This window comes from Aulonocara sp. 'chitande type north' Nkhata Bay, linkage group LG6 (genome assembly GCF_057382095.1).
Source record: "Aulonocara sp. 'chitande type north' Nkhata Bay isolate Kocher_YH1m ecotype deep benthic linkage group LG6, A_spYH_male_GT1.1, whole genome shotgun sequence".
Lineage (NCBI taxonomy): Eukaryota > Metazoa > Chordata > Actinopteri > Cichliformes > Cichlidae > Aulonocara > Aulonocara sp. 'chitande type north' Nkhata Bay.
Genome location: NC_141349.1, coordinates 13719677 through 13744679, shown reverse-complemented (window position 1 = coordinate 13744679; position 25003 = coordinate 13719677). Strand labels below are relative to the sequence as shown.

General features: G+C 42.3%; 1 protein-coding gene across 2 annotated transcripts; it reads left to right on the top strand.

The window, feature by feature from the left end:
* Positions 1–1502: 1502 nt before the first annotated feature.
* On the top strand, positions 1503–23582 carry LOC147327441 (3',5'-cyclic-AMP phosphodiesterase 4C-like). 2 transcript variants are annotated; one of them, XM_086295080.1, is made up of 17 exons: positions 1503–1967; positions 2409–3156; positions 4143–4277; positions 8243–8370; positions 8463–8645; positions 8747–8786; positions 9027–9097; positions 10368–10530; positions 10905–10998; positions 11099–11256; positions 13247–13345; positions 13437–13601; positions 15573–15672; positions 15756–15910; positions 17855–17977; positions 18055–18237; positions 21445–23582. In XM_086295080.1, exons 2-17 carry the CDS (start codon positions 3115–3117, stop codon positions 22330–22332), a joined length of 2727 nt encoding a protein of 908 aa, XP_086151206.1. In that variant the 5' UTR covers positions 1503–1967; positions 2409–3114; the 3' UTR covers positions 22333–23582. The 2 variants fall into 2 exon arrangements, with proteins under 2 accessions (XP_086151206.1, XP_086151205.1); XM_086295079.1 differs by having other exon boundaries at positions 1503–2030.
* The last annotated feature ends 1421 nt before the right edge of the window (positions 23583–25003 follow it).

The following is a 25003-nucleotide window of genomic DNA, read 5'->3' as shown; positions in this document are numbered from 1 at the left end:
AGAACAGCAAGGCAGCGTCATGGAAAAAAAAATGTTTGTGTGTGTGTGTGTGTGTGTGTGTGCGTGGACAATTTCTATTATTATTTGGCTGTAATGCTAACAAATCAGATCCTCTCTCAATGACAAAAGGCAGCACAGGTTTAGTATCTGCTCAAGCTATTCTATTCACAGTTTCTGTGAGTATCAGTGTCTGTCTGAAAAACTAAAACACTGGCTCAGTGTTTCTCCTTCCTGCTTCTCACGTGTGAATTTGCTGCCTTAATTTGTCCTAGAACAAAAGGCATTGAATACCATGCATTGTGATGACCCCTGGAAACCTACCTACCTACCTATCTATCTATCTATCTATCTATCTATCTATCTATCTATCTATCTATCTATCTATCTATCTATCTATCTATCTATCTATCTATCTATCTATCTATCTATCTATCTATCTATCTATCTATCTATCTATCTATCTATCTATCTATCTATCTATCTATCTATCTATCTATCTATAAGACGTTTATTGCCATATATGCTGTAAAACACAGTGGTTATGTGGGCTCCTTTCACACCAATACATAACTTAAATAAACAAAAATAGAAAAATAATATGCACAAGAAAAATTAAATAAACAAAGCAAGTACTGTGGAGAAGGGTAGAGTGTATTCAGACTATAAAGTGTGATTGCTTATGCATACTATAACAATCTTATGATATAATATTGTACCTTACAATATAAAGCGGCTGTTTGTTGGCTGGTGCTTTATAAATAAACCTTGGTTGAAAATTAAATAAATACAAAAGATACAGAAACAGTGTATTGAGAACTGTGCTGCATGCCCTTGAATGGCTGTAAAAATAGCAAAGAGGCGTGGGAGGAAAAAAGGAGAAATGAATGCTTATTGTGATCTGTGGGTTGTTGTTTTTTTTAATATGAGTGGTTTGTTCCAATAAAAATGTGCCCTGTGTCGTGGGTGTGTGTGATGGAGAGCGATGAAACTGACTATTGAAACAGAGGATCAGTGTGTGGCTGCTAATAAGATGGAAAAAATAGAAATAGACAGGAGTACCGATGGAGAGAGGAGGAGGAGAGGAGCGGAGAGTGTTGTATGGGATTAATGGACATACTGTGCGTCTGTGCAGGAGGAGGGAGAGGAGGGAAGATGGGCTTCTCCGTGGAGGCTGTGGCGGTGGTGGGAGGGGGGGTGGCTGGGGGAGACCACTGAGGCAGGGGAGAGGGAGAGGAGAGAAAGGGAGGGAGGGGAGCTGGTAAAGCTACGGATATTCATGAAAACAGCAAGTGTGTGTGTGTTTTTTTCTTTCCCCCTCTAGCCGTGGCGATACACCGCTATGTCTACAGAAAAACAGAGGGAGCAGGGGAGAGAAGGAGAAGGCGACAAGTGAAAGCAAGAGGAGGCGCAGCCCATCTTGCTGTTGATCTTCAGGCGATCAAGGTGAGTGTGATTTTTTTTCCTACATCCTCCAGTCTGTGTGTGCCAGTGTATGTGGACATGTGTGTGTATGTGTGTGTGACACATACCTCATGCAGTGTGTGCAAACAGTCATGACAGCAGGGGCATTCCTCATATGTGAATGTTTTCAGCATGTGCGCGCTCGCTTTATATATGTATTTGGGTGTTTTGTGAGAGAACAGCAGGCTGGTGGTTGAGCTGCATATTGATGCATAGCTGCTTGGTTTTATAAGCTGCTTTATCTGTAGTGGAGGTGGTATTGGTTTGCAGCTATTGCGTGTGTGTGTAAAGGCTCAAATGCCTTGATTGTCTGTGCATATATATGTCACTGTGTCACTATGCATTTGATGATTTCTCCTCTTTTGTTTTGGGTATGTTTTTCTTTCATTTTGTTTTGTTTTTTTACCCGTGTGAATCTGTGTGGACGCTGCTGTGTGGAAGACCCATCGCTGAGAGGGTGTGTTCATGGTGACCCTTGATGAAAGTCTTCTCCAGCAGCTCTCTATGTGTGTACCAGCTCCATCAGAAACACTCTGATATGCTGAATCTGTCCCATCCAATAGAATTAGGTCAGTTTGGACTGCTCAGAGTAATTATATAACATCAGAGAGCTTTTTGGTGTTGCAGTATCTGCTCAGAATTAGCCACACTGTAGGTACGGCTCCAGCAAGGCCAATCAAAACACGTTGTCCTCGCTCTGAGTTATTTACCAGTCAACCAGCCATGTCTTGAGAGTTTTGTTTGGAGGCTTTTTTTTTCATATATGAAATTTGTATCATGGAAAACCACTCACATCTTCTGTAGTACTGTATACATGAGGACAAGTTTTTCCAATTTTATGATACATCAAATGAATTCACTGAAATAAGACAGGAAAGAGTATTTCTGTTTTGTTCTTGTTTTTTAAAGTCTGTACATACTAACACTTAATTTCTGTTTTCTCACAGGAAGATTTTTTCCAGGATTGACTCTGGCAGATCAAACCAGGATGTTTGGACTTCTCAGACGAGGTCATGCTTGACACGTCTTCCTAAGCAGGATTTGGATCCAGATCATGACCAGTCATATTGTGGATGATTGACCTGAGAAAGGAGAGGACCAAATTTCTCTGTAATCTCTTTGGAGTTTGGATTCTTAATTGTTGGGAAATTGCCTTCATGTGGAATCAGGTTAACAACTGGGGAACATCATGCAGACAACTCTCAGAGCTGGATAGACGTTTTAGAGAAAGGGGTTTCCTTTGGCAACGGCATCATGAACCCTGACTGAGATGTTCATTGGCTCATCTGGCCAAAGCAAGACAACATGGAGTGACTTTTTTTCTTTCTTCTGCCTTTGACTTTGGAAAACAGACAGATCCAAACAAAGGTCAGCGGCCTCGGTCTGAACCTGCAGCCTTTGAGGGCTGCGTAAATGCTCCTTTACTGTTCTCCACCACGCTTTACTTCAACCACCTGAAGACTGAGGTGCAGAGGGAGCGCGAGTGAGGCGGTTGGCTGGCCGAATCCGCTCCAATGGGGGCCGGTTGTGACCCGGTCTGACCCCGGTTTGACCTTGCAGTGACCTCTGACCTCTCCGGTCCTGGCTCTCCACCTGCTCTGCTGCCTGGGTTCCGGAACGCTCCGCCCTGGGGCCCAGAACGAGCCAATCAGAATGAAGAAGAGCCGCAGCGTGCTGTCGGTGACTGGAGAAGAGGTGAGGAGGAAGATCTGAACAATCAGGGAAAACCTGCTAACCTTGTCACAGTCACAGAGACCGTAGATCCCAGGCCTAGTAGCAGACTGTCTCACTGAACTCTGTGTGTGTGTGTGTGTGTGTGTGTGTGTGTGTGTGTGTGTGTGTGTGTGTGTGTGTGTGTGCGTGTGTGTGTGTGTGCAACTTGAATGCCTACCGTCACATAAACGCCCCATGACTTTCACACATCCAAGCTCTCTTTGTTCCCGCACACACTCAGAAGTCCGAGTGGACAGTTTGCATCCTCCAGCCTACACTCACCCAGCAGGAGCCACTCAGTCCCAGTCCTCTATGTAAATGAGCCGCAGCTAAGTGAGTGCTCTATGTAAATGAGTGATTTCCGTTTAAAGGTGAAGTCCTGGCCAAAGGACATAACAGCATGCATTAATCGGGAGCTCTTTTATTGATTATACATTTTGTTATGCGTCCGTGTGTGTGTGTGTGTGTCCGTGCGTGCATGCGTGCGTGCATGCGTGCGTGTGTGGATGCGAGCATCTCCCCACATCTGGGTCTGGATGACATCAAACACAGCATGGAAGCAACACGGCACTGTTGCCTAGCAACTGCTACCATTCCCCCAGTGTTTTGTTGCTACGGTACTGCAGTGCAGATCAGCCTCTAAGAGCTCAGTCTGTAGAGGCCCTATCCCAGACACACATGCACAGTCACACACACTTACATCAATAATTTATAGTCTGTGTTTCTGTACAAGTTTCTTTGCTCGTCATTGTTTGAATATGGCAAAACAACACAGCCTGGGACATGAGCCAAAACAGCAACTGCGTTCTTCCATTTTTGCTACTGAATGTGTTGGGTTTTTTTAATCATTACACACGCAACGCAGTGTTTTTGTGAAAGACACAATATGTTCTCTTTTAATCCTCTGAAGATGCACCTTCTTGTTCCATATCCCCATTTACCTTACCTGCCTCCCTTCTGTCTCTCAGGGAAATGACACAGATATAACAGGTGCTGGGGAGAAGGCGGAGTCATCTCGCTACAGCCGATCGTATACGTCCGGGTCCACGCTGGGGGCTGAGTTACGCAGAGGGAGGAGCAGAAGACTCTCGCCAAGTCTCCAGGTATGGGAAGATGGAATGAGCATGTTAAAGTGGCAATCTGAATGGTTCCAGTCCCATTGATTTGGTAACACCTGAAGTCACTGTTGATAGCAACAAACACTTTAGCACAACAGGTCACTGAATTATAAGGACCACCTTGGTGAGCCACCAAGATCTGTCCCTTTTTCTTCTGTTACTTCAAGCAATACTTCAAACTTATCTGAAGTTGAATAATGCAGGAAATTACCCTTTTTAGACATATAGACTGTAGTTAATAGATGAAAGCAGCTACCGTGAGTTCATCCACTGATTGTGGGCACCTGTTTTGAACCCTAGAAGGCTATAGAGATCCTGGTTTTATGAAGCCAAATTGTATCAGAGGACAGAGGTAATGATTGCAAGCTTAGCTGAATCTGTGCGAGAATTCTATAACAGCAAAGATGGTGGTCAAACTATAATTTCCAGGGAGGAAAAGCTTTCTAAAACTCTAGTTTGGAGCAAATACACCAAACCGTTTACGTCTCTTTTAATCAGATGTGACTGGTGTTCCTGTACGAGCAGTTCTCATGTCCCGCTGATCAATGAAAACTGCCCCAAAAAGTTCCTACACCAATTCACAATGCTGATGAGAGACACCTGCTAATTAGTGCTAAGTAACATACAAATAAAATAAAAGATTGCTGGACTGTGATAAAATGGGCTGCTGTGCAGATTATTAACCACACAGCAGTTTGTATAATTTGACACATAATTGCATTAAAATGTTTCTAAAGGCACCAAGTGCACAAACATGGTCAAAGGGTTCAGTTCAGCAATAAATATCATGCAAAACAAATACATATGCTACGCTTTGTCTGCTCCGTGTTTTCTATAGGAAATTATTTATAGGTTTATCACTTAGCGAGAAGTTAAAATGTTAGTGTATTTACAGCTTTCTCCTGCTGCCAAGGAAACAATAGGAAAAACTCAAAACAAAATTTTTTTTGATAGCACTTCATGCCAAAATATTTTTACCTGCTGACAAATAGATTTTGAAAATGTGGACTAGATGGGCAAATTTTGACCTCTCACACTGAAAATCACCAAAAGTATTTACAGCTAAAAAATCATTCATTCATTTCACCCTAATCCTAAAATTTTAATCACACCCTCGTGTGCACCTGATTGTGAGATATGTGTGAGAATAAAAAGCACAGCCTTCCCGCTGCTCTAAATCTACCCTTGCCTCTGTATGATGTCAGTAACACTGACTGGTCATCTCATCAGCTAGGTGTACTAGCTTTAAGCACATAAGCTCCACCCACCTATTGTTAAAACCTTGGTTAGGCAAGCTATATCTCCCAAACAGTGGCGTGTCCAGCGGGGTGGCCTGGGGGGGCACAGGCCACCCCCCCCAACCAGACTGGCCACCCCAGGTGCCACCCCAAAGGCAAAACAATAAAATTCAATCAAATATCAAATGTCCGATTATGTTTTCACGGTGAAGCTCAGATATCCGAGTGTAAGTGAATGCAGCATCGGCTTCTGCGCTATGTGCATCACGTTAGCAAAGGTAGGAGAGCCAAGCACGAAAGATGGCACTGCAGGAAACAATTTTTCGGTGAAAGAAAATGACAGAATAAATGTCCCGGTAAGTAATATTAAGTTTGTTGAGTTTAGTAAACTTCGGTGAAATTAGAATACCAAAGAAAAAATAACACTTAAAGAATTATTGCTGCCATCAAATATTTCAGACAGTATGCTACTGAGGGGAGCTAACATAAGAGTTATGAGTTATAAGATATAATCTAAGTCGTAACATTGCTGTATGGAGCTGCAGATTTGGTTGCAGGTTAACATAGCTGGACTGGCCATCGGGCATACCGGGCATATGCCCGGTGACTTATTTTTTTTTCTTTTTTTTTTTGTAACGGCATGAACAATGAGAGGTGGTGGATTGGCCAGATGCAGGTCGATGTGTAAAAATAACTCAGTTGTTTGGTGGTGGCTATGGCGGGGCTTCCACAGAGGCCAGCAGGTGGATGAGGGAAGGGGAGGCAGGAGGAGAGCCCCGAGGCGGCCACCGGTCCGAGTGTCAGGTGAACTGAACTTCAGGTAAGAAGTTATGACCTGCAGTCTATCTGGGTCAGATATAAACCAAGTTTAGGTGGAGTTTATTTTCGTTGTGCTGACTTTTTATCCTCAGTTGCAATAACTCGTACTGCATTCTAGCCAGCTTGACAGAGTTTATATACAGCTGGGTGGGTGCTATGATGTTACTGATAGTGAACTTTATTTTATTCATAAAGTTAGTAGAGTTGCCAACGGCTCCTTAAAAAAAATGGAATGGTCCCTCATTCAGAGAAAATATTACACGTTTCGTATTGAGCTGAGAAGAGACGCAGTTTGTCCCGAACTTTAGCTAGAATGGAAAAAAGACACAAAGCTGGAGTTATTCTGTCGTTACGCTGCACAGCTGCCTCTTCTTCTCTCATTCTCTCCCCCTGCCTCTCCTGTTGCTAATTCAATCATGAAACTGATCAATGATCAGCTGATCAGCTTTTCTCTCTTGTTTATTTATCGCCCACTTTGGGCCAGAAAGAGGAAACCAGCAGATGTCGTGCTAAACAACAGCAGCACGTTTAAGCTTGATCAGCTGTTGTTAGAATTTATTTAATATTAATTTCTAATATCAGCTGATGTTTGCTGGAGCCACAGCTGTAAAGCTGCTGGTCATGATGTCGGTTTGGATGTGTGATGAGAGGGAAACGTGAAGATGAAACCAGGAGATGTCCTTACTGAATCATCAGAGCTGAACAGGTGATGGAGAAACAGGTTTACCTTTTAGGTGACATGAATGAGTTGAAGGGAAGTTATGAACTGTTTCTGAGAGATAAATAGCACCAGGATCCTTTTTCTACGTAGCTGACAGCTGGTAACTGTGCAGGGGTGGATCTAGGAAAGTGTTGCCAGGGGGCCAGGTAGGGCATTAACAGGGAAAGGGGGGCACAAAGAAATACTTTTCTTTCTTATTCTCATTTAAAATATCTAGCTTTTATTAAATAATTATCTAAATCTTACAACCAAAGTTTTTATCTGACGTAAAATGTATAGAAATCATACATATACCAACAAGACTGTACATCACTGTCACAACAGCATTTGTTTTCATTCAAAGTCTTTATGGCTTTAATACCTGGTGGGTCGGTCTGTAGTCAAAATGCCCGATTTTCTGTCCCAGTCCAGCCCTGCAGGTTAATACTGGCAGTGTCACCATGCCAGCTGACTGTATTTCATCATCAGCCAGTGTTGTTCTTTATACATCAATATTACCAAAGTTTACCATAAGGCAGCAGAGAAAGTATTTACTTGCTTTCAGGTTTTATTCAAATGTTAGTCTTTTCAGTTGTTTCCCCACTTTTTTCCTGTTTCAAAATCAAACACCAGTTTGTGAGAAGATTATCTTCTTTTTTTAACAGGCAGATAAAGTTTTACATTGGAACTGGCTAATTTGTCAATTGTTTGTTACAAATGTTCGTATTTTAATATTCAAAAATGTTTTTGCCCAAAACATATGTGCACTACATGTCAGTAAAAATACTATGCAAATATTTCTGTCCTTGAATGCTGAGTAAACACTGACAAAGCACTGATTGTATCTCTTGTACTTTATCAACGCAGTATCTAAAAACTTTGCACCGTAGTGGTTAAAATCTCATTCTAATAAGAGTTAAAAGCGCATTCGGTTATTAGGTGTATAGGATTATTGAATTATGGTTAAGGGTTGGTAGAATTTTTTTTTAAAACATTATCTGCCAAATACATCTGCCACCCTTCTCCAAATCTGTGCCCCTACCTGGCCCCCCCAACAAAAATTTCTAGACACGCCACTGCTCCCAAACAGTAGCTTTGCCCATAATTGTGCCTAGAATCACAGATCGTTGACTGATGTAATTGATTGAGTCACACCCATTGTGCCGGACTGAACCTACGTTTTACCTCACCAGGTACCTTGCTGGCTGCGACCTCGAGATCGCACCCGGTCACCAGAAGTCCTGGGCAACGCGTCACGTCCCACAACTCTTCCCCTTCGTATCCCGCCTCGCATCTCCATCACACAAGCAGACTCTGACAGGTTCACACACATTTTAAGCCCTCGTCAAATCACCGATTTCATTTTGCAGAAAGCTTTCCTGTCGTTCTCTAATCACTGCTATCATGTTCCAGTTACGAAGCAGAAAATGGCGTGTCCCCAGGTCACACCCCTTTGGGCTCCCAGAGTCCGAGCCTCACGCTCCACACGACCTTCCCCCAGGGCCAGAGAAGAGAGTCCTTCCTGTACCGCTCCGACTCGGACTACGACATGTCCCCCAAGACGGTCTCACGGAACTCCTCCCTCGCCAGCGAAGGGTGAGAGTTAGAGAGAGATGAGATTAGTGATGACTTTATCCATGGCTGTATGAAATGTTGCACTCAGCTTTCTCTCTATTTTCCAACTCTTCCTGTCTTAGGCATACTGCAGAAGATTTTATTGTCACACCTTTTGCCCAAGTGAGTTTGACTTTATAGATTCATTTATCTTCATGAGTGGTCATAAAAACTGGTTCATACTGTTTCCAGTGTGCCCAGACACTCAATATAATTATAGGATTTGGAGGCGAAGTTTTTATTGAAACAGCAGAAATGATTGATCACGTTATTAAGCGTTCACCTCTCAGTAATATGTGTACATCTGTGTAAGCTTGTTCTGTATTTATGCTGTTTTCCTGTGATGCTGTGCGATCATTGTAGGTATTGGCTAGTCTGCGATCGGTACGGAGCAACTTCACCATCCTTGCCAACGTCTCCACACCGACCGTCAAGTCAGTATCACCACCTGTTGTCCACAGAGTTTATGTTGCATAAGTTAAAGGACCATTTGTACGTTACAGGAGTTTATAAGACCTGTTACCAATAAAAAAAGGGATGTTAGGGAAAATGTAAATAAAGACAGAATGCAAAAGTAGTTCGGTGCAAGAAGGTTTTACTTATTTTATCAAACCACATTCTGCATGTATTCCAACCATACAGTAGCTCAACATTGCTATAGGAAAGTAGCCGAGGTGCCTGATTTGACCAGCAGTGCCTTATAACATACATTTGAAAGCAAAAGTATGAAAAACTCCTCAGACAGTTACAGCTCAGTCACACATGTTTAGCTTTATTTTGTATAGCATTTTTTATCTTCTATTCTTTGCCAAATGAACTTATGTATATTGTTTACATGATCGAAATAAATTAATGAACAAACAAACAAACAAAGTAGGACAGCAAGCTCCTTGCACCTTGGAAAAATCAGTAAAAACCTGTAAAAATGCAAGTTTGCAGAGCGCCTGTCATTTTGCAGTTAAATCGCTGCCCTGTAGATACGAGGTTCTGTCAGGACTCTAAATGTAAGTAATGAATGTAAACTTCAATGTGAATTTTTGTGTACGTAGACAGCAAAAGATTTATTTTAAACAAATTTCACATTTAATAGATGCACTACAAACAGACCCCAACTTGATCCTATTCAGTTGCAGACTGACTCCATCTTATTGTCATTTTATTGCCACTTTGATGCCCAAACGTTGTTTTGAAGATGGTAACTGACTGCTCGTGGTCGCAGACCTGCTCCTTTCTTTAAAACAGCGAGGCGAGAAAGCTTCAGGTTTATTGTGTTTTGATGATTTTGGTCTTGCTGTAGTCTCCAACCACTGTTTCTGTCAGCATCAAACAACTGAACTACAGTAACCACAAGTACTGGAAGTCTGTTTCCTTACAGAGCATTGCTAAAAACATGTAATGTAACACACCTACAGTTTTTTTTAAAACAAAACAAAACATGTTGCTTGCACCGTATTCAAATTTTAGCAAGTTAAAAAAAATCTCAGTTTCAACATTTCAGATGTTGACTTTGTGCTGTTTCCAACTAAATGTATGCTCAAAATGACGTCCAAATTGTAGCATTCTGTTTTTATTTACAGTTTAGGTAGTATCCATGCTTAAAAAGCATGCAGTTTAACACCCATGCACACATTTGTGATTACAGATACTTGTGGATTGTACTGGGTTATTAAAAGCCTAATTATTTTACTACTCTGTTTTTTTTAGGAGGTCTCCTTTGGGTGGAGTGTGCGTCAGTCCTAGGGCGACACTATCAGACCAGCAGTACCAGCAGCTCGCTCTGGACACACTGGAGGAGCTGGACTGGTGCTTAGACCAGCTGGAGACCATCCAGACACACCGCTCTGTCAGCGAGATGGCTTCCAACAAGGTTTGTAACTAACACCGTATAAACGTATTAACATGTCACCAGCTGTAGATCAGCTCATAACCATGCAGATGAACCTTTATGTATGTTTTCAATATTTAGCTCAAATCATTACATTTTGATTTTTGCTAGCAGTTAATACATGAATTGGTGCCTCTGTGCTGTAAGTAATAATTATAGGACACTAAACAGAAAATGTAAAAATCTATCTCCAACATTTTTTTTTCAGTCGTTTTACTGTTTCCTTAAACCTCTGGACTCACTCAAAGCCCAGAATCCAAACAGGCCTTCTGTTTTGAATAATAACGCTAAGTTTCCTGAGGGAAGCCTCAGGTTGACTCACACCATCTTTGTGTTTTGTTCTCATTCTGCCACAGTTTAAGAGGATGCTGAACAGAGAGCTCTCTCACCTGTCAGAGATGAGTCGCTCCGGGAACCAGGTGTCTGAGTACATCTCCAGCACCTTCATGGGTGAGCGGGACCAGAATGTGATTTCTGTCCACATCGCATTTATGACCTTATCCAAATTAAAAACTATAAATCCACTGTGTGTGTGTGTGTGTGTCTTCAGACAAGCAGAATGAGGTGGAAATCCCGTCTCCCACTCTGAAAGATAAATCCATGAGTCACATCAGCGGAGTGAGGAAACTGTCTCACAGCTCCAGCCTCTCCAGCGCTTCCATGCCTCGCTTCGGCGTCAACACGGACCACGAGGATGAGCTTGCCAAGGTGCTGTTTTCTATCTGCGTTATTCACACTCGCCATCAAACTTTGCTCAGACTTGAGCTCGGATCTCTGAAAAATGATATTATTTTTCATGGCTTTGGCATTGTTTTTCCCTTCTAGCAGCAAGAAACAGATGTACGCACGTACCCTGTATCTGATAGAAACATAAGCAAACATGATTATATCCCACGTTACTGTATACTTTATGCAATCGAGAAAGTTTGGCCTGGCTTTTCAGAAAATAACTGCAAGTACTGACTTGTTGTAAGAAAAAAGTGCTCATATATTTATTAGGTTTATGTCTGTTCACATACCAGCTGGAGTCTTTTATTAATCCTTTAGTCTGCTTTCTAGTGCCTGACGCCTGCTTGTTTAATTCCATCCAGTCTTTAGCACCACATTTTTTTGGAAGGTCCACAGTGGGGTGGAGACTGTCTCTGACTGCTTGGTCATGCAGCACATAAATCACATTAAAGTATGCTAGATACAAACATAAAGCTTTGTTCCTACGCCATTGTAATTAAGAACTGGACCAGGTGACAGATATTCTCTATACATCTGTGGACCACCTACCACTAAGGCTCAACTGTCAAGGTTATGCTGAGAGACATCAAAGCAGTGTCTGCTGTGTGATTAGTGTTGAAATGGTGCCAGAGCTCAAAGATGGAAGCACTGGAAGTCTGCTCATGTTTGGGATGGAGGATGATTTGAACTTTCAGCTGTTTGCTCAATGAAGTCTTGTCAGGAAACATTATGTAGGTTAATACAGAGTGACCTTAGACTTGATTTAGAGTCATGTGTTTGACCTTTGGGCTAAAGTCTGGTGCTAAAGTCTTAAACTACCATCCATGTATTTATCTAGCCGGGGCGATCATGGCTCAAGAGTTGGCAGTTCGCCTTGTAATCGGAAGGTTGCCGGTTTGAGCCCCGGCTTGGACAGTCTCGGTCGTTGTGTCCTTGGGCAAGACACTTCACCAGTTGCCTACTGGTGGTGGTCAGAGGGCCCGGTGGCGCCAGTGTCCGGCAGCCTCACCTCTGTCAGTGCGCCCCAGGGTGGCTGTGGCTACAATGTAGCTTGCCATCACCAGTGTGTGAATGGATGACTGGATATGTAAAGCGCTTTACAAATACAGGCCATTTATTTATCTGTTTTGCTGGGAAACTCTTTTCTTTAAATAGTCTTCAGGAAGAGTTCTTTGGATTTTCGTTGCCTTTTGTTCTGTTCTCGGTCAAAATGATCCCACACTGCTTCAGTAATGTGTAGGTCTGAGTTCTTTGGAGGCCGATCCATGACTGATAGGGTTCTACTGTGTGTTCTTCTATCCATGTATGCTTTTACTGCATTAGCAGTGGGCTTAAGATCATTTTCATGCTGAAAAATGAAGCCACTGCCAGTCAGAATAAACGTTTCTGGGTTCAATATTCCATCATTTTTGCGAGCCCCGACACCACAGGCTGAAGGCTCTCTGTTGTTCCTCTCTGCTGACCTCCTCTGTACATATTAATGACAGTTGTGTGTTCTCTTTTGAATTTTTAAAATTCATTTAAGAACAAGTTATGTGTTTTGGCAATATGCTGTTAGTAGCAAAGTGACTAAAGATACTATTTGGAACGGGTTCTTTGTTGTCTGTAATGTGTAGACACAACACTTGTTCATACCTTGAGTTAGGTTCTTTTTTATGTTTGAGTGATTCGTAGGTCAGTTTTAAATGACTTACTAAACATCTTCTAAAAATGGTCAAGTGCAAGAATTGGACTGAAAATGAGAGAATGTGCAAAGAAAGTCTTTGAAAGATCTTCAGAAAACTGGAGAATTGTTGCTCTACACCACTGTTAAAAGTTACAAGAAAGTCTGGCCCCTTGAAAGTAGAGTATACAGCGCACTGCACTGTAAGGAGGACTTTAATACGACCATCTGAAAGTTTTGATGAAACATTTTTGAAACAGTGTGATTTTCAAGCTATGGCTCGCTTTACTTTGTGTGTTGAAACAGGAGCTGGAGGATCTGGACAAGTGGAGTTTTAACATATTCAGAGTAGCAGAGTTTTCCAACAACAGACCTCTCAGCTGCATCATGTACGCCATCTTCCAGGTAAAGAAAATAATCGTATAAATGTGGACTGTTCGTGTCTGTGCTCATGTACACGGTGTACTCCCTTTTCTTTTGTCTCGCTCCTCCTCAGGAGCGAGAGCTGTTGAAGACATTTCGTATCCCAGTCGACACCTTTGTCACTTACGTGATGACCCTGGAGGACCATTACCATGGAAACGTAGCGTACCACAACAGCCTCCATGCTGCAGATGTCACCCAGTCCACACATGTTCTTCTCTCCACACCTGCTCTTGATGTAGGTCAACACGCACACAAACACACACACACTTTTGATGTCCGTTCACACATAAGGAGAGAGGCGTGAAGAAAAGGTGGAGAGAATAAAAAATCAAAGCAAAGAAAGACAAACATCTTCTAACTGAAACATCTGGGTACTTTCATAGTTGAACATGAATTAACTTTTTCTCAAACAAATAGACCTATTTAAATAAGTGTGTCATGTTGTAATACATTATATATTAAAATTCATATTATTCATGTGTCTAGACAAAAAAAATATGTTTGAGCTTCAAGTTTCCTCAGACTTTTGGCCCAAGGCCTCAAACTGACCTGTTCAACATTTCTAAATTGCACCTGTGGCTGCTCTGATTCCTCAGTCCACATACTGAAGGATCCTTGGGCAAGATACTGAACAGTGAGTTGCCCCCGATGCATCCATCCAGCTCTGAGTGTGTATGTCTATGTTAGAAAATCCCTTGGGCATAGATGAAAGTGCTGTATGGCGGACTTTGAGGGCTGAGTAGAAAGGTGCTATACAAGTACCAGTCTTTACGGGTTAGTAGAGTAACAACTGTTTAATTTAATAAAGTCAGTTGTATTTATATACCGCCAATTCACAACAAGAGTTGCCTCAAGGTGCTTTATTCTGTGAGGTAAAGACTCTACAATAAAACTCCAGCAATCAGAGGATCCTGTTTTGAGCAAGTACTTGGTGACAGTGGGAAGGAAAAACTCCCTTTTAACAGGAAGAAACCTCCTGCAGACCCAGCCTCAGGGAAACACAGACATCTGTCACAACTTGTTGTGGGTGAGGGGATTCAACTGTGGGTCCAGGTGTTAGATTATCAACAGAAAAGAAACGTGTACCTGATCTAACACACATGGTTCTATGGAGAAGCTGCACCTGAGAAACATCCCTGAAAAATAATAACAATTTAAAAAAGATAAAAAGCTGGAGAGAGTGTTTTTACTTTTGTCACATGTTTGTTAATGTGTTGCATAAAAAGCTGGAGCCCTTTTATGTGGTCACATTGGATCCAAAGCAGACTGACCATGTGACCCTTATTACACCATGGCTTATGCAGTGACGTAACAACAAAGAAATCTTAAGTTTAAAAGATTTTCACAGCATTATGACTTGAGTATGAAGTATAAGTAAATCTATGAGCTGATATTGATCACAGATTCAAACACACAAACAATGGGAGCTGGGTTCAGTGTCACTGTGGTTGCTGTTTTTTCTACTGGAAATAAAAGAACAACATCTGACTTTATCTGGGAATGCATTTGTCTCCCACACACTGAGACAGTGTTCCATATTTTGAGTAGCTCTAGTTTTCAGGACAGCAGGACAGCCGCTTTTCTGTCTGGCTTGCAAAGAAAGCAGGAAAGGCTGTTCTAGTGGGTCAAGTGCAGGTTAACCCGCCACGAGCTTTTGCTGCTTACACAATACATAAAATTAGGGAACTACAAAGTTACAAGCTGCACAGTTTTTGGCGGAATATGGAAATGCGGTTATAAAAATGACTGGAAACAGGAAACTGGGTGAAACCACTGGAAGACCCAATATTTTTTTTCTAGTTTTTATTAAGTTTTACAGAGAGGGAAGAATATGATGTGGCGTGAAGTCTACAGAATGAATCCCAAGAAAAGGCGTTAAAACATTTTATACAGTTTTTAAAGGCAAAAAGGGGAAATATGACTCCAAGAAAACTGCTGCAAAAGGCAATAAGAAGACACAAACTCTTAGAACAGAGTTTGTGTGTGTTTGTTGTTTAAGTTAGATATAATTTTGTCCCATACCGTCTCACATTTAGCTGCGGTATGGTCACGTCTGCAAAGACAGTAAAAACGTTTATCCATATTCTTCAACTGCAGTATGTTCTTTGCTATTAGACGCACCTTTTTGCATTTTATTAGCACAGAAACTAGTTTTGAAACTGTCAGAGGTATTGACTTTTGTCTCCTGCCCTTCTTGTCATTTCAGGCTGTCTTCACTGACCTGGAAATCCTCGCCGCTCTATTTGCTGCAGCCATCCACGATGTAGACCATCCCGGAGTTTCCAATCAGTTCCTCATCAACACCAGTGAGTTCACATACGCTCACACACTCACACACATGCTTTGATATTTGCACACGCTGTGTTCACACCCCCTCCTCTGCGCTCAGACTCAGAGCTGGCCCTAATGTATAACGACGAGTCAGTATTGGAGAACCACCACCTCGCCGTGGGCTTCAAGCTTTTGCACCAAGAAAACTGTGACATTTTCCAGAACCTTACCAAGCGGCAGCGCCAGAGCCTTCGCAAGCTCGTCATCGATATGGTAGGGAACTAGTTTTAAAATAATGTAGCAGTAACCTAACAGAATTTCATTTTTTTCTATTATCATGCAAATGATGTATGAATCTAATTTATCATTTTTAGTTTTAGTCATATTTTATTTAGTTTTAAAGATTTGTATTCTCTTAAGATTCTCTTAAGTGTATATTTAAACACCTTGAACAGGAAACTGAATGTATCTGTTTTGGTTCTTCTCATTTAAGCTACCCTTATTCTGACTGGCTGAGCTTTGCAAACACAAGGTTTGCACTGGGTGGGGTTGCTGTGCTCACATATGATGCCTTAAAGATACAGATGAGGTGCTTTAAATACAGCTTTTGATTTACAGGGACTACTTGTACATACAGTTGTGTGTCAGAATCATATCCGCTCTCATGGGGATAAATGTCATTGTAATTTCTGAATGTTCTTTTTCCAGGGTGGAATGGTTGACAGCATTTGAATTCATGTTGGGGTGGGGGGTAATCAACACAGGGTCAAAAGTATACCCACTAATATTTGGGTAAATGTGTTACACTTCAACCAGACCTTTTTGTTAGCCATCAACAAGTTTCAGGCATAATTGTGGCTAAATATTTGACTACTATTCTTGGTGGAATTGGTAGAGTTCATTTAAATTAGTTGGTTTCCTGGCACTGACTCGGCGTAGTCCAGAAATTTTCCGTAGCCTTGAGGTTGGAACTTTGGGAAGCCTGCTTGCTCCATTTTGAAACCAGTATTGATGTGTGTTTGGGATCATTATCTTTGTGGAGGTGTTTCCTTTCTTTATTGCATCCACTTTGTGTAATGCACCAGCTGCACTGGCAGCACAACAGTTCCAGAACATGATGCTACCACCACCATGCTTGACAGTTGGTACAAAACCTCACCTTTACTCCTTGAAACATACCTCTTGTCACTGTGGCCAAATACTTCAATCTTTGTCTCATCTGATCATAAAATGTAAAGCTGTCTACATGGAGAATGGCTTGTCCATGTAGACTGCGCCACACTTCAGTTGAGTCTGAAGGTGTCAATTCTTCCTGCACCAAGGAGTGGGGGCTTCTTTCCTGGTCTTCTTCCTCTCGGCCCATGGTGAAATGTTGATGGTAGAACTCGAGTCACTGTGGACAGTGATCCAGGTGTTCCAGCGGTTTCCAGTTCATGCCAGGCCTGATTGGTTCCTGAAAATCATATTAGTGTTTGAACTGATGATTGTGGAATTTGCAGTGTAGAATGCCTCCAAAAACGTTTGCAACTTTGTACTCTGTGCTTTGTACTGCATTTCTTGGACCCATTGTTCTGAATACTGAATGAGACCTGTTAAACAAATTATTTTTAATGTTTGCATTGCCTATCAGCTATAGTCAATCATATTACATATATATACATATATACACCCAGCACGCCCCTGCGGGCGGTTTATCCTTCAAGCTCAGGTCCTCTACCAGAGGCCTGGGAGCTTGAGGGTCCTGCGCAGTATCTTAGCTGTTCCCAGGACTGCGCTCTTCTGGACAGAGATCTCCGATGTTGTTCCCAGGATCTGCTGGAGCCACTCGCCTAGCTTGGGAGTCACAGCACCTAGTGCTCCGATTACCACGGGGTCCACTGTCAGTTCAAAGAGAACATTCATGTCCATGATGAATGTGTGCAAACGTCTGACCACAACTGTAAGCTCAAATCTTTAAATAATGAGGTCATTATTTAAAGATTTGAGCACACAACATTGTGATAAATAAAGAAAAAGCATAATAGGTTCCCTTTAGAGAAAAAGTGGACTGACTTCATCCCTGATTCTTGCATTATATTTTCAGAGTAATTTATAATCACACAGGAGTAGAAGGGGGTTGATTCCTAACAGGGCGTAGAGCATATTACAGGTTCAAGGATGCAAAATAAAAGCTTCGGGCAGAAAGTAGTTTGCATTTCTTTCTGTCGTTTTCTGCAGGTGTTGGCCACAGACATGTCCAAACACATGACACTGCTGGCTGATTTAAAGACAATGGTGGAGACCAAGAAGGTGACAAGTTCTGGCGTGCTACTTCTGGACCACTATACAGAACGAATACAGGTAACTTGATCAGTAACGTTTGACCCCGCAGAGAGAGAATGACATACATAATATTAAATATTCTTGTATGATCGTAGGTACTGAGGAACATGGTGCACTGTGCAGACCTGAGCAACCCCACCAAGCACTTACCTTTATACAGACAGTGGACAGAGCGGATCATGGAGGAGTTCTTTCGGCAGGGCGACAAAGAACGCGAGAGAGGGATGGAGATCAGCGCCATGTGTGACAAACACACTGCGTCTGTGGAGAAAAGTCAGGTAAAGCTCTCTCTGACTCACAGCGTCATTAATATAGTGAAGATGTTAAATGTGCACACAGAAAGGATAATGAGCCACAAACAAGCAACTTTAAAGTGTCTATGATAGCAAGGGTGGATAAAACAACAGAAACACAGAGCAGTGTGAAATAACAACCCTGAAATAGACTCTGTTAAATCTTCAGTTTATGCTGAGACTCTGAGAAAGTGTTAATGAGCATTTTTCTGTCTGTGGCAGGTCATTCACAAACACCGCAAATGTGGGAGTTGGTAGTGTGTGGGGAAAGTATCCGATCTGATAATGATAAAATGAACACAAAACGACAAGCAGTGGTAAATATATGCACAAATGCAATTCAGTTTTATTTATATAGTGCCAATTCAGAACAACTGTTGCGTCAAGGAGCTTTATATTGTAAGATAAAGAGCCAGTGTTAGAAAGAAACACCAAACAATTAGACAACCCCTCTATGAGCAAGTACTTAGAGACACTGGGAAGGAAAAACTCCCTTTTAATGGGAAGAAACCTCCAACAGAACCAGGCTCAGGGAGCGGCAGCCTCTGATATGACCAATTGTGGGTGAGGGGAGGAAGTGTGCTATGGAAGAGAGCAATTTGGTAGCAACCAAAGAATTGCACACAATACAAATTTTTCCCTAGCAACCAGCGGTTGCCAGATGGTTACCACTGATTTGGGCTTGATTCACTTGATCCTACAAGATTCGATTAGATTCAGTTCAATTCAATTTTATTTATACAGCGCCAAATCACAACAACAGTCGCCTCAAGCCGCTTTAAATTATAAGGTAGACCCTACAATAATAGATACAGAGAAAAAAACAATCATATGGCCCACTATGAGCAAGCACTTTGGCGACAGTGGGAAGGAAAAACTCCCTTTTTCCTTCCCACAAGATCACAAGTCCAAAATCGCAGATTGGTTGCAGTTATTTGACAATAAAGCTTCAGGTGTAAGTATACTGGGTTATGAAGTGTCAGTTTCAAACCAGTAAAAAAAAATCAAAATATGTGACAAATGTCCATCAAATGTACAAACCATTTGCACAAGACTAGATCAAGAGAAAGTGTGTGTGTGTGTGTGTGTGTGTGTGTGTGTGTGTGTGTGTGTGTGTGTGTGTGTGTGTGTGTGTGTGTGTGTGTGTGTGTGTGTGTGTGTGTGTGTGTGTGTGTGTGTGTGTGAGATTTACACACAGTTGTGGATTGGGCTATTTAAACATGTTTGTTTGGATGGTGGCTATTAGGACAGAAGCCCAGCTAAGATCGTTCCAATTCATATACTGTGGGGGAACAGATTTTTTTTTTTAAAACCACATTTTAGTCGGTGCATCTGCTTTCTCTCAGAGCAACAGGAAGGAAAGAAAAAACTCAGAGACACAAAAGTTCATCCTCTGGAGACATGAAATTTTAAAGCAGTCCAACTGCTGGCTGCTGAGTGACGTGGAGAGACCAACAAACCTCGGGCCACGACGCAACTAGAATTAAAACTAAAAATTGCGTTTTATATTGCGTTGTGACAGAATGACAAACTGTTGATTGTGCAGCACTTTTATTTGTCCCCCAAAATTTGTCAGCACAATTAATACTGGAATAACTTATGCTAAACTCTCAGTCAGTAAATCTGTTTTGGATACGTGTGTGAGAAATGTATTCCTGTGTCAATGTCCAGCTGGAAGCAGCTACAGAGATATGCCTCTTCTGATTTTCACGATGAGAAACAGTAACATCATTCTGCGTCAAGTTTGTGGTCACAGATTCTGCACTTTGTAAAATGGTTTTGTGTTTGTTAATGTACAGCCAGTTGGATTTAGCTCTAGCAAAGGTAAAATACTACTTAAGGGACATATGTTATTTGCTTTCTTTGCCAGGAGTTATTTGAAAGAATTATGTATTACATGGACAATCATCAGTATCAATGATGACCATGAAAACATGGAAATATGCAATAATGCATCAGTGTGTCATTTCACGCACTTTATTATTTACTATAATGTAGATCAGAAAACCCCGACCCTAAAACCATATTTTAAGCTGTCGCATCATTTGGTGTTTCATGAAGTTCTTTCTTTCTCAAAGCTGAGAATCTGATGTGAACTACTTTGTTAAGTTGCTTTGGTCTCAATATTGTTCAATACATCAGGAGCAAGAATTGTGAATCTGTGAGAAATGTGAATGGAGGTTTTTCTCTGAAAATGTGGGGAAAAGTGCCCCTTAAAATCACTAATGTGACCCTGACCTTGAGCACAGTTTGGGTGAAGACCCATCTGCTGATGATTGAGTGCAACTTCACTAAAATCTTACCAATACTCTCACAGAGGAGCGATTCTTGTGACTTGTAAACAGACAGACGACAGATGCCTCGGCACTGCATGAGCTCATCACTCCTTCATTAAAATGAGCTGAATTAAAGGCACCATAGTTGAGTAATATGGAGTCTTTGGACCAGCACTCTTTTTCAGCCATGGAGGTTTCTGCTTAATAAAAGTTTACCACTGCAGATTTTACAAATAGATGTACAGACCAAAACCATTTTCTTGGCTATAAACCTTGTGCTGTGAAGTTAGTGATGTTACCATGGGAATTAAATGGATTTCAATCAGCCTCAAGTGGCCGTTAAGGGGACTGCAGTTTTTGGCATTCAAGTGTTGTCCTGGGTTTGCTCTGACTTGTCTCAGATATTTGTCAGACATGGCAGTGGAGACTCACACCGGTGTCAGAGCAGTCTGACTTTTTCTTTGTATAACTATCAACCTAAGTGCAACACAGCAGCAAGAAAGTTGGCACCACCTTGTGGCCTAATAAAGCAGCTGCAGTTACAATTTAACAGCAATTGACAGTTTACAGAGTTGAAATAAAAGCACAAGTATCACTTGGCTTTTTGTACAAGTCAAACATACAGGAGACGTGCTTATAAGCATGTCTTACAATATACCTTGAGATGACTGCGGTTGTAAGTTTGTGCAAGCTGAGGCATTGAATAGATAATGTGTGATTTAGTCGTTAATGGTTATGGCACATGGAGTTTGTGATGTAAGGACAGAATCAGGTCAACTCAGTTTTTATGCTCAGCTAAGTCAACCATAAGTGAATCAACATATTCTCCAAAGTGTTGACATGTTCCTTTAGCACCACACATTAAAGTGGCTTCGTCTAGTATTTGAAGTATTTTCATCTTCTTTTTCTTTCCCAGGTGGGCTTCATCGACTACATCGTCCACCCGCTGTGGGAAACGTGGGCCGACCTGGTTCATCCAGATGCTCAGGAGCTGCTGGACACGCTGGAAGAGAACAGGGAGTGGTACCTGAACACCATGCCCCAGTCTCCCTCGCCTCCTCCAGATAGACACCTCCAGCATGACCGCTTCCAGTTTGAGATCACTATTGAGGACCTAGAGCAAAACAACCACAACCACATACACATGAGAAACAGCAGCGGGAGGAGTGGCCGGAAAGCCATCTGTGATAACAACGACGAGGACTTAATGCAGGACGGCCAGGTGGAGGCAAACGGAGAGGAGCAGAATCATGCAGAAGATGACAAAGATGAGCAGGAAAATCACAACAGTGAACAGAATGGAGTCCAGGAGGAAGAGGAGGAGGAGGAGGAAGAGGAGGAGCAGGAAGAGAAAGAGGCAGAGGAGGTGCAGGAAGAAGGGCAATTTGAAGAAGAAGGAGCACAGACAGAGGAAGAAGAAGAAGCCAATGATGTAGCACAAGAGGAGGAAACAAAAGGGGAGGAGGAAGCTGAAGAAGAAGAAGGCGAGGAAGGGGGAGAGGAGAAGGGAGACTGCGAGGAAGGTGGAGAAACTGCATATGTAGAAGAGGAAATAGATGGAGAAGAAGTAGAAGATGAGAGAGAAGAGGACATTGAAAATGAGGAAGCAGAAGTGGAAAAAGAGGAGGCTTTGGAACAGGAGGAGGGGGATGTTGAAGAGGATGAGGGGAAAGAGGAGGAAGAAGTGGAGGATGAGGAGGAAATAAAGGAAAATGTGGAAGAGGAAGAGGCAGCAGCAGAGCAGGGAGAGGAGGAGGCACCAGAGGAGGCAGAGGAAGAAGTACAAGAGGAAGAGGAGAGCTAGCCAGGTGTAAAAAGGTGAATTCACAGGGTCAGTGAGGAAAGACTGAGATGAAGAGGGCCAGAAAGAGGCCACAACGGCAGCGAGTGGGTGTAGAGGATGATAAATAGCTGATGACGCCCTTCCTTCCAAATAACGCGCTCTGACCACTTTGTCCTGTGAGCATCGTAGCTGAGGAGCAGTTTGTTGTCTGCTCCGGACATCCTTAAAACACTCAGAGAAACACTGAAAGACCAACCGTACACCGAAAACAAAACCTCTCTGGATCTTCCCAAACGCAACTTGAGGAGCCGGTAGTGACAGACTGGAGTCTTCTTCACCTGGTGTCTGTAAATCCATCACTGCCATGGAGGATGAACTGGGGGGATGATAATGATGATAATAATAACAATAATAATAATAAAAGGGAAGGGATTTGTTCTGTCGACCTTTTTGTAGCTCCTGGAAATCTAACAAAGCCTGAAATACGCACATGCAAACAAGTGCGTGCCTGTTCTGTTCTTATAGACTACCCTCCGTTGTCTCTCGGTCACTGTCTCAGTCCCGTTGATGAGGAAGATAACATCTCACACACACAGTGAGCATCAAATGCTAAAAGAATGTCAGCTTCCTCCGTTTGTCAGAAAACAGAAAAAAATAATGCAAAAAAAAAAAAAAGTCTGGAAAGTGTAGTCTGTCATCTCACATTTACTAGAAAAAAACGTTCCACTTGTGAACAGGAATGCCGAGTACACCTCCAGGGATGTGGTCCAGGAACAGTTTAACCTCGTCACATACTAACCTTAATGCAACAATGCTGGATTTCTGACACTGTCTCTGAGTAATATGTGGACCGTTATAGCTCAGAAGCCTGATCTGTTGTACATGTCGATGTTGGTTAATGTTTTAAAAATAATAGTAATAACAATAATAATTAAAGAACACCCAGTATTCATCCTATCATGACAGGTTCACCTGAATCGTGCCAAACCGTCCCACAACCAGCACTGAGCAATTCAGCCTCCGAATGAGGGGGCTACTCGTCACGAAGCAATGAAACTGTGGGACCCGGCCACCAGGTGTGATGGTCTTCCACAAATCCCATTGTTTTATTTTGTTTGATTTTTTTGATTGTTTGGTTTTGTAAAAAAAAAGAAAATGTATTTGGCACTTTATCTAACACCCCTGTTACATATCTGTACATAGTAAACATGTATTTTAATCTGCTGATGTCATATAATAAATACGATCAATGCAGCTGATGGGCTGGAGTTTCTAATTGCACAAGAGCTGAAACAAGAAGCCATTTAAGGAAAAAGGATAAAATTCTTTTTTTTTTTTTTAAATATATATATCAATTACCAATATTATTGCCTGACAGACATGTATTGGTATTGGCGTGTGTCTTGCCAAATGTTTTTTAACGCTCTTCCTAATGCGACTCTGCAGGGAATTGTGTCTCCTCCTGGGATCAAACTGGACACCTTTTGCTTGTCAGGCTAAATGACTACACTATGAAGCCATTTTTACAGATGAAAGATGTTTGGAAACAGTGTTCTCAGTTTATCCAGCAGTGGATCTCCCACTCTGTTACTTGCACAGATCTCACTCTCTCTGCAGCACAGAGTAGCATGAAGATGGACCAGACCTGGGCTCAGCAACCTTTACTAAGAAACACAACTGCCAAACTTTGAAGCCTCACAATGAAGATGACAGGCTCTAATAATTATAAGTTAGCGTATCCAAATGAACAGGTGTAAATAATTAACATCTTTTATCACATAACTACTCTGCAGTACGTTATTTATCATTACCTGGTTATTTAAATTTGCCTTTTCATTATAGTTATTCTCCTTTTAGTGCATTTTTTATTATTACAGAACTAAAATAAAAAGTTTTATATATAAAAAACACCCAGCACGCCCCTGCGGGCGGTTTATCCTTCAAGCTCGGGTCCTCTACCAGAGGCCTGGGAGCTTGAGGGTCCTGCGCAGTATCTTAGCTGTTCCCAGGACTGCGCTCTTCTGGACAGAGATCTCCGATGTTGTTCCCGGGATCTGCTGGAGCCACTCGCCTAGCTTGGGAGTCACCGCACCTAGTGCTCCGATTACCACGGGGACCACCGTTACCTTCACCCTCCACATCCTCTCGAGCTCTTCTCTGAGCCCTTGGTATTTCTCCAGCTTCTCGTGTTCCTTCTTCCTGATATTGCTGTCATTCGGAACCGCTACATCGATCACTACGGCCGTCTTCTTCTGTTTGTCTACCACCACTATGTCCGGTTGGTTAGCCACCACCATTTTGTCCGTCTGTATCTGGAAGTCCCACAGGATCTTAGCTCGGTCATTCTCCACCACCCTTGGGGGCATCTCCCATTTTGACCTCGGGACTTCCAGGTTATACTCGGCACAGATGTTCCTGTACACTATGCCGGCCACTTGGTTATGGCGTTCCATGTATGCCTTGCCTGCTAGCATCTTGCACCCTGCTGTTATGTGCTGGATTGTCTCTGGGGCATCTTTACACAGCCTGCACCTGGGGTCTTGCCTGGTGTGATAGACCCCAGCCTCTATGGATCTTGTACTCAGAGCTTGTTCTTGTGCTGCCATGATTAGTGCCTCTGTGCTGTCTCTCAGTCCAGCTTTGTCCAGCCACTGGTAGAATTTCTGGATATCAGTCACCTCCTCTATCTGCC